The sequence below is a fragment of the Chaetura pelagica genome, unplaced genomic scaffold (genome assembly GCF_000747805.2).
Source record: "Chaetura pelagica isolate M959 unplaced genomic scaffold, ChaPel_1.0 scaffold405, whole genome shotgun sequence".
In the NCBI taxonomy this organism is placed as follows: Eukaryota; Metazoa; Chordata; class Aves; order Apodiformes; family Apodidae; genus Chaetura; species Chaetura pelagica.
Genome location: NW_009953489.1, coordinates 5698693 through 5708013, shown reverse-complemented (window position 1 = coordinate 5708013; position 9321 = coordinate 5698693). Strand labels below are relative to the sequence as shown.

Genomic DNA, 9321 nt, shown 5'->3' with positions numbered 1-9321 from the left:
CACCCCTCTCCCTGGCGGGGTCAGCTCCTGCTTGCTGATTCCCAAAGTCCCTCCAGCCCCCCAGCTCCCGTGTTTCACAGAGGATTAGGGGTTGGAAGGGATCCCCAAAGATCATCACGTCCAACCCCCCTGCCAGAGCAGCACCAAAAACCCACACACAGCTAGGGCAGGTCACTCAGAAAGGCTCATCCAGACAGGTCTTGGAAGTCCCCAGAGCAGGAGCCTCCACAACCTCTCTGGGCAGCCTGTTCCCAGGCTCTGTCACCTCACAGGAAAGTTCTTCCTCATGTTGAGGTGAAACTCCCTGTGCTCCAGTTTGGATCCATTGCCCCTCATCCTGTCTCAAGGCACAAGTGACAAGAGCTTGTCCCTGCCTTCTTGATGCCCTCATGTATTTATAGACGTTAATTAGATCCCCCCCTCAGTCTTCTCCTCTCCAGACTGAGCAGCCCCAGGTCTCTCAGCCTTTCCTCATAAGACAGGTATTCCAGTCCCTTTGTCACCCTCGTAGCCTCTGTTGGACTCTCTCAAGTAGATCCCTGTCCCTCTTGAACTGGGGAGCCCAGAACTGGATGCAACACGTGAGGTCTCACCAGGGCAGAGCAGAGGGGGAGGAGAACCTCCCTTGATCTGCTGGAGACACCCCTCTTAATGCACCTCAGGATACCATTGGCCATCTTGGTTTCCCAGGGTGGGGGTGTGAGGCTGAAGCCTCATGGGATTCCTGAGGTTCAGGAGGAAGGAAGAAGCTCAAGAAGTAGCAGGAGACTGGTGTGGATGGTACTGCATGGGACATGACTGTCTGGGGCAAGACTGGGGGTGCAAAGGGCCATTAGGTGGAGGTGGGGGCTGGCTTCTGTGTGTTTGAAAACCCAAGTATCCCAACAGATGCTTAGGGCTTCCCAGTAGTGGCAGAAAGGATGGAAGGGCCTGGGGAGGAAGAGAGGAGGTGCTGAGCTGGGGGGGCAGTAAGGCTTGAAGTAGCTGAAGGTGGAAAAGTACAAGAGGTTTTGCTGGGCTGGGGGCTGCTGAGTGAAACTGGAAGGGTTGGAAACTGTGATGGCTGTAACAGGTTTGGACAAACACAACGTGCTTGAAGTTGACATGGTAACTTCCCAGGGCATCTGGCTCATGGGTTCCCTTCTCCAGGTTTGGCTGCTCTTGGAGGCTGCCTTGGGAGGGTCAGGCTGTGGGACCTGCCTGGCACCCCTCTCTGCTGCTCTCTCCTCCAGCTGCCCCCCACTTCCCTGAGCCCCTGGGGGACGTGGCAGTCGAGGTTGGGCAGCACATCAGCCTGATGTGCCACGTCGAGGGCTCTCCCCAGCCACGGATCTCCTGGTCTCGGAAGGATGGGAAGCCCATGACAGGCTGGAATGGTTCACGTGGTGTTTCCATCCATCCAGAGGCTGCCAAGCTCCTCATTGACAGTAAGAGCCGAGCATGGTGAGGTGGGGAATGTTTGGGAATCCCACCTGGATGTGTGCTTAGTGTCACCCTCCAGTGCTCCCCCCACCCAGCAGTGGGATCATCTCCTGCACCTACCCCTTTTTGACCCCTTTTTGCAGTGGCAAAGCTGTGACAATGTGGGTTTATTTGCAAATATTTCCTTCAGTGGGCTTAGCTCTGCAATAACAGCCTGTGAGCTTCAGTCCTGCAGGGACACCCACGTCCAAGAAAATGGTGGGGTAGGAGGGTGGTGTCACCCAACCTGGAGCTTTCTCAGGGCTCTACAGCCCCACCAGCCTCAGTTTTCCCTCTGCCACGCTTCAGGTGCCTCTCTGGATGACCAAGCTGTCTACATCTGTGAAGCCAAGAATGACTTTGGGAAAATCCAAGCGGAGGTCAAGCTCACAGTGACCGGACAGGGTTTGGTTCTACGTGCTTTTGTTGGTGCTTTTGTGTGCTTTTGTTGGTGCTTTTGTGTGCTTTTGGTGGTGTATCCATCCGGCAGCACCAGCTGTGTCTGCAGCAGACCCAGACCTGTGCAGCCACGTCTGCTCCTGATCTGGCTGCAGTGAATGCTCAGCAACCCCTCAGCACAGGCTCTGGATAACGTGCTTCCATCTCTTTGGCTTAAAGCACTGATATGGGCTTCAACCCAAACTGTAGATGAATATCCCCAGATTCTTGGGGGATCTGAATGTCAGAGCTGGCTGGTGCTGAGCCAAGGTCTGGACCTTGGAAGGAAGGCCATCCAGATCTGTTCTCCTGAACATTCCTGGCCAGTTTATCTCCAGCTAATACCGTTTCCCTTTCCCTTCTTTCAAGCAGCCCCAGAAATAGCTCTTGCATCCCCTGTGGTCACTGTGCTCCTAAGCCAGCCTGTGTCTCTGCCCTGTGTGATCCTGGCTGGGAAGCCCTTCCCAACCCGCCGCTGGCTGAAGGACGGGCAGCTGGTGAGGCTTCCAGAATCACTGGAGTGGTGGGTGGGTGAACCAAGGCCCTGCTGGGGCCTGTGGGGGCTGTGCTGCTGGACAAGTGCCCCAACTTCTCTGTCCTTGCTCAGGTAGCCCCAAGTGGCCGCTACTCCATCCAGGCTGATGGGAGCCTGCACGTGGAGCAGGCATTGCAGGAGGACACAGGGAGGTACACGTGTGAGGTGACCAATGCCCTTGGCTCACACAGGCAGGATGTGTCCCTGATCATACTGGGTGAGTGGCCAGGTGCTGGCCATCCCTGCTTTCTTTGGTAGATGTGGCCCTGGCCACACAGGATGAGCTGCTTCTCTTTCTTCCCAGTTCCTCCCAGCATTGAGCTTGGTCCTGTCCTTGTCACTGCCACTGAGGGCACAGCTGTCACCCTGCCGTGCAATGCCACTGGTGTGCCCCCTCCAGCTGTCACCTGGACAAAGGTAGGTGACAGGGACAACCAGGTTGCCATCACCCTGCCTGCCAGGCTGTAGGTCACCCTTGGGTGCAGAGCAGCATGTTTCAGGGAGATGTAGCTCACCAGTGTGGCTGTGGCTGCCCAGGGAGGTGGTTTTGAGGGAAGCTGGGACACAGAGGTAGCTCTGTCTAATGGGTCCAGAGCTGCCTTCTTGCCCTTGGGATGCTCATCTCATGGGAGAGTGTCTACTGTCTTCCTCCCTTCCTCCCTTCCCTTTCTTCTGCAGGGCACAGAGCCCATTTCCCTAAGCCAACGCTACCACCTTGACCCCGATGGGACCCTCCTGATCCCTTCATCCTCCCCTGAGGATGCTGGGAACTACTTCTGCACAGCTACCAACACAGCAGGCTTCTCCAGCCAGGAGGTGCAGCTCTCCATCAGCAGTGAGTGCTTGAAGCTGGCCCTGGCACGAGCTCCAGAGGGGGACTGGCTGGGAGAACATGATCCAGGGCCTCTCCTACCTTCCTTGGGCCACCTTAGCCATGTGCCAGATGGGTTTGTGGGGTGGGAGGAGCAGCAAGGAGGGCTGTGGGGTACCTGAAGAGTTTCTGCATCAGCTGTGTTCCCTCTCCCCCAGCAAAGCCCAGGATCAGTGTGAACGGATCACAGGGGTTGGACCCCATCACTGTCCTGGCTGTGCTTGGGCAGGAGACCACTCTGCCCTGTGAGGTTCAGGGCTATCCCCCTCCCTTGCTAGTGTGGACCCGGGAGTCCCAGCTGCTGTCTCTTGCCACCACCAGGTAAGAAAGGTTGTGGTTGTTGGGGCTGTGAACTCTTGGGACTATGTGTCTTCCAAAAGGGATGTTGGGCCCATGAAGGGATTCGGGGAGATACAAAGAGCACCAAGTGCCTGATGCTCAGTGGTCTAGCAGGAGCTGAGGCAGCTGAGCAGTACAGAATCAGCTTTGCTCTTCAAGGACAACACAGCAAGAACCACCACCAGATTTTTTTTCTTTCTGTCACACAGGACATGCTTTCTCAGTATGTCAGCATCATGCTGGAAGGGCCTCCCTAAAATCATGGGCTCTGATCTTAAGCTTAATCCCTTCTTTCCCTGAGGATTGCTCTGGCCTGGGGAAGCAGGAAGGCATCTTGGTTTTGCTCTTCTTGAAGGCCTCTGTTGCCTTGTCATTCTTGCCTGGTTTCCCATGGCTGCTCCCTGCTGACCTGTGCTGCTCCCCACATCTCAGCTGGCTTGTCCTCATGTGCCTGGGTGATTTATGGGAGCACACGAGGAGCAGCCGTGGGCTGAGATGACGTGATGTCTGTGGAGCAGAGGCAGAGCTGGGAGCAAGAGCATGGCCAGCTCCAGCTGCAGGGCTTGTGCCCCAGGGACACCCCCATCCCCTTTCATCCACCCCAGGCTGGTGACCTGCACCTCTGCCTCGTGCTGAGCTCATGTAGAGGCTGAGTAAAGGGCATCTGCACCCATGGATGGCTCTGCCATCCTCCTTGTCCAGGAGGTGGCCCTGGGGTCCTTCTCTTGGCTGTCAAGGTGATGGTGACCTCCCAGCCTTCTGCCCGCGGGTAGGTAATGGATGACATGGCTTTTCCTCTCATCCAACTTTTCTTTTCTCTCTCCCAAGCTACAGCATCCTCCCCTCGGGGTCCCTCCTGCTGGCTGAGCCCCAGGTGACAGACACTGGCCTCTATACTTGCACGGCCACCAACACAGCAGGGAACACCTCTCTCAGCTATAACCTCCAGGTCCAAGGTGTGTGTCTGCTGGTTAAAATGCTTCTGCTGTGGGTCTTCTTGTACCACCAGGGTCCTGCACCCACTGAGCCCTTGGCTGCTCCTACATCCTGGTGCTGGGCTCCAAGGGTGGTCCCAGCCTGAGGTTCCCTTTCCCTCCAGTTCCCCCCCAGCTGCTGATTGGTGATGGAGAAACACACCTGACTGCTGTCACCAACGACTCCCTGAGGATTCACTGTCGTGCCACGGGCAGCCCCACACCCCAGATCCAGTGAGTGCTGCAGAGAGGTGGTGGGTCCCTGCTCACCTTCTTTGCTACCAGCACCCCACTCCTCACTCCTCTGGTGAGCAGAAACAGGGATGTGGTTGTGGCAGATCAGGCCATGGACTTGCCACCTGTCTCCTCCCTCACAGGTGGCTGAAGGATGGGCAGCCCCTGGGCAAGAGGGATGGTGTGATGGTGTCTGAGGATGGTGGGACTCTGCTGATCACCCGCGTGGGGCTTGGGCATGAAGGGCTCTACATCTGCCAGGGCAGCAACTGGGCGGGGGTGGCCCAGGCCAAGGTGCAGGTTTCGGTGCAAGGTGAGCTCAGCATCAGGGGCAGGACCTGCTATCCACCCCATGTGTCAGGGAGAACATGGCTGCCCAAACAGGTGGGTGCTCTTGGCCCTACTTTTTGGGAAGTGTGTGGTTTACTAACTTGATCCATTGGGATATCACTGTTTGCTAATGAGGCTGAGGTCTGATGGCCACTAACATTATCATAAACCATCGCATCTCTCCATGATGGGTGTGTCCTTGTGGAGGGTCCACCCCTAGTCCTGTTTGCCAGAGCACCCCTCAACCAGCAGCTCAGTCTGACACTGAAGAAAACTGAGAAACCAGGCAGAGGGTGGAGATCCCTACCTGGAAGGGATGGATATAACATTGGGGTAGGGAACAACTCTGCTAGTGGACCTGGGGAGCAGCAGTGACCCATGTGGGGATGTGGTCCCCTCTCAGAGTGGGGAGCAAGCCCTGGCTGCTGGTCTCCTGGGACCTGGTATGTGCCAAGAGCCCCTGGTGAGCCCAGCCATGCCCCACGTGGCTGGTGCCATGCAGAGCTGATGGCTGTGCTGGCTTGCAGTGCCTCCCAACATCGAGCCCAGTGTGGTGGACCTGGTCATCCTGGAGAATAGCACAGTGTCCCTGGAGTGCCTGGCCTCGGGGCTGCCTGCTCCTGGTGAGCCCATCCTGTCCCTCAGCTCTCACCTGTGTGTCCCTGGGGCTTTCCCAGTGTCCCAGTGCTGAGCAGGGCAGCAGCACAGCTCCGTGCAGCTTGGCTCCCTGCTTCCCTCCAGACATTGCTTGGTACAAGGGGCACAAGCAGCTCTCAGCTGGACCAGGCTGGACCCTGTCCAGGGATGGGAAGCACCTGGAGATGGAGCATGTCCAGCTCTCTGATGCTGGCAGCTATCGCTGTGTGGCCTCCAACGTGGCTGGTGTCACTGAGCTCTGGTACAGCCTGAAGGTGACTGGTGAGTCTGTGGTGAGCAGAGGAAGGGCTGTGGCTGCCTGGGAGCTGGGTGCTCCCCCCTTCCCCCAGCACCATGGACCAAGGGGGCTGTTCCAACCCTCAGGACGTGTCCCTGGAAGATGGCTTTAGCAGAGCCCTTGTCCTCTGACCTGCTTGCAATTCCAGCCACTCAACCCCCTGCTTTCATCCCAAATAATGTCCTAGAAAACCATGGCCCCATGGATGGGTATTGCCTGGTCCACACCACAGTGTCTCCTCCACATCCTGTTCCCTTTGCACCCTGCTGCTCTAGGTGACATTTCTCTGCCCTCCCAGTGCCCCCACGGATCACCAGCAGCCCCAGCTCCCTCACGGTGGTGGTGAATGATCCAGTGACCCTGGAGTGTGATGCCACGGGAAGCCCTGCTCCGGTGCTGCTGTGGCTGAAGGACGGCAACCCAGTGCCCAGGAGGGTGACAGGTGGCCCACAGGTGAGACAGCTTCTGTTGGAGAGGCACTCACTGGGAACATCTCTCCAGGAAGATGCTCCTTTTCCTTGTTCTGCTTTTAAAAAAAACACAAAACCCAACAAACAATTGCTGGAGCTGAGCTGGTGCAAGTTGTTGAGAACTTCCGTGTCTTATGACTCTGGGAGCAGGGACCAGCTCAGCCCTGTGCTGGGCTTTCCTGACACAAGGGGGTGGGTGGGAAGAGGATTCCCAGGATGTAATTCCCACCCACCCCCCTGGCTCACAGCTCAGCTGCCTGTGAGTTTCCTTGGTTTCATGCTCACCTGGGTCTTTGTGTCTCGTGGGGAAGCACAGGTCCTCTCGGGTGGGCACACTCTGTCCCTGCCCACCGCTCACCTCCAGGACTCGGGGACGTACACGTGTGTAGCCAGCAGTGCTGTGGGGGAGGATAGACGTGAGGCCACCCTGGAGGTGTGGTGTAAGTACCCCGGTGTGTCCCCAGCCCCTTCCCACCAGCGGGTTGAGGGCTGAAGGTGACAGTCGTGACCGCGGGGCTGCTCTGCTGCCCCCTCGCAAGCACACAGCCCTGGGCTGGGGCACCAAAGGGGGTGGCCTGGGGAAGGTGTTGCCCTGTTGGTCTGTTTTCCAGTGCCTCACACTGCCCTGGGTGAGGAGGAGCACATCTCTGTCCTCGTCAACCAGCCGGTGACCCTGGAGTGCCTGGTCCCTGGGGTTCCCCCTGGGGGGTCCCGCTGGCTGAAGGATGGGACCCTGCTCCTAGCAAAGCGAGGTGTGCAGCTGTCTGCAGAGGGGACTGTGCTCCAGGTGATGTTTCAGAGTATTGCAAAGGATGGGAGGGGAGGCAGGGCTGTGAAGAACCCCTTTGTTCCCACTCTCCCTTGGGAGGCAGTGGGAGCAGGAGGGGCTGTCCCTCCCTGCTGCCCATGGCTCAGCACCATTCCAACCCCTCACGCTGATCCCACCCCCATGGCTTCTGCTGCCACAAAATTCCCCCCACACAGGGGCTGGGTGGGTTCAGCTCTGGTGCAGAACTTCTTAGTGTCTCTGCTTGCTCCAGCAGATTGGGCAAGTCACCCTGCAGGATGCAGGCAGGTACACGTGCCAGGTGCCTGGCCAGCCAGAGCAACACCATAGCCTCTCCGTGTGGGGTAAGGGCCACTGCAGCTCACATACTCCTTCAGGGGCAAATATCTCTCTCTATATATAGATATATATATAGAGAGAGAGAGCATGTGTGTACACAAATGACACAAATGTCTGGGCTATATACAAATCTGCATATAAACGGTATATGCATATAGTGTGTAAGTGCATGTGCTTATATACACACAAACATATATACTGTATTATATCCCATTTGTCTGTAGTATCATACGTAGCTGAGGTGGTTGACTGGCTTGGAAAACACTAAGCTCAGAATATTAAAGCTCTGTGAAGTGATGGAGCTGGAGGTGGAAGGGAATCCCCACCAGAATGGGTGTCAGGGGAAATGTCAGGGGCTGCCTGAGTCTCCAGGGAGGTTTCAGTGACAACGCAGCAGAGACATCCTGCCAAAATCTGGGCAGGAGAATGAAGGGCTTTCCTGGCTGTTGCCAAGGCTTCTCTTGCTTTGCACCTGGTGGCTGCTGCAGGTATCTTCCCCCTTCCCTGCTCCTGCCTGAGATGGGAGGATGCCAGTGGTAGTTCCCAGGCTGCTGCCAGGATGGGCACCAGCCCCGCTCACCTCCTCCAGTTCAGCATCCTCCCTTGCAGCCTCCCAGCCCCCCCAGCACATCCTCAGCACCCGGGGCTGAGCCAGGCTCTGGCTTTTCTCAGGGATGCTCTAGGCCAGCTGGTGGAAGTCCTGCAGGCAGGGAGCCAGGGAGGGAAGAAAATCCAGTTCTCCTGATCCAGGCTTGTTCCTGCAATCCCTTCCCAGGGAAGCGATTGCATGTCTGGTGTCCTGGCTGGGGTGGATTGTTTGGGTTCTGCTGGTTTTGTTTTTCAGAGGTTTCTGGGTGTTGAGGTTTTACTTCTACAAATTGATCTCCCTCATGTGAAGGAGTTACCATTTTCCAGCCAGCTGTATTTATGAGCAACCAAGAACAGCATCCAGTAATGGAAAGAGTTAGGTAACCCTCCCAGGGAGCACTGCCTGCCACGGCTGTGTCTGGCCAGCCTGGCCTTGGCCTGCCTGCAAGGCTTGGTCGTGCTCTGCTGTAGGCCACGTGCAGTTAAAAGCACCACTGGCTTAATCACTGGAAAGTTGAGATGATGACTTCCATATGGAACCAGGGCAGCTGAATCTCGATGTGAAGCCCAGTGGAGCTGCAGGTGGAACAAGCAGGACAGAGCTGAGCTCCTCTCCTCTCCCGCAGTGCCACCCTCCTTCTCCTCAGCTGAGCCCACCACCCTGGCCGTGCTGGAGGGACAGTCCATCAGGCTGACCTGCGAGTGCCATGGCATCCCCTTCCCCACCCTGAGCTGGCAGAAGGATGGTATGGTCCTTCTCCTCACACCCCTCCCCACATACATGCTGACCCATCTGGGTTTCCTTGGAGCAAGGAATGCATCACGCTGAGCAGTGTCCAGCTTCTGGGTGGGAACTGGTCCTCCTGGAAACCTGAGAGGAGGCTGCTTTCCCCTTCTCTGTCAGGTGAGCCCCTCTCTGCCCAGCCTGGGAGCCCCAAGTTGGTGTCCACAGGAGGGACTGTGCTGTACATCGAGAAGGTGTGGCTGATGGACAGTGGGACATACACGTGTGAGTGCAGGA

The 9321-nt window shown here is 57.1% G+C and overlaps 1 protein-coding gene across 1 annotated transcript in view; it reads left to right on the top strand.

The window, feature by feature from the left end:
- HMCN2 (hemicentin 2) overlaps positions 1 to 9321 on the top strand; it is a 35441-nt gene that overhangs the window by 7291 nt on the left and 18829 nt on the right. The window contains exons 15-31 of the mRNA XM_009998989.1: positions 1233 to 1427; positions 1771 to 1866; positions 2269 to 2396; positions 2507 to 2651; positions 2739 to 2851; positions 3113 to 3269; positions 3464 to 3626; positions 4473 to 4600; positions 4744 to 4852; positions 4996 to 5165; positions 5710 to 5805; positions 5924 to 6100; positions 6415 to 6569; positions 6903 to 7026; positions 7198 to 7338; positions 8927 to 9046; positions 9205 to 9309. Of these exons, the coding sequence (XP_009997291.1) occupies positions 1233 to 1427; positions 1771 to 1866; positions 2269 to 2396; positions 2507 to 2651; positions 2739 to 2851; positions 3113 to 3269; positions 3464 to 3626; positions 4473 to 4600; positions 4744 to 4852; positions 4996 to 5165; positions 5710 to 5805; positions 5924 to 6100; positions 6415 to 6569; positions 6903 to 7026; positions 7198 to 7338; positions 8927 to 9046; positions 9205 to 9309 (2322 nt within the window). The remainder of the gene's footprint in view (positions 1 to 1232; positions 1428 to 1770; positions 1867 to 2268; positions 2397 to 2506; positions 2652 to 2738; positions 2852 to 3112; positions 3270 to 3463; positions 3627 to 4472; positions 4601 to 4743; positions 4853 to 4995; positions 5166 to 5709; positions 5806 to 5923; positions 6101 to 6414; positions 6570 to 6902; positions 7027 to 7197; positions 7339 to 8926; positions 9047 to 9204; positions 9310 to 9321) is intronic.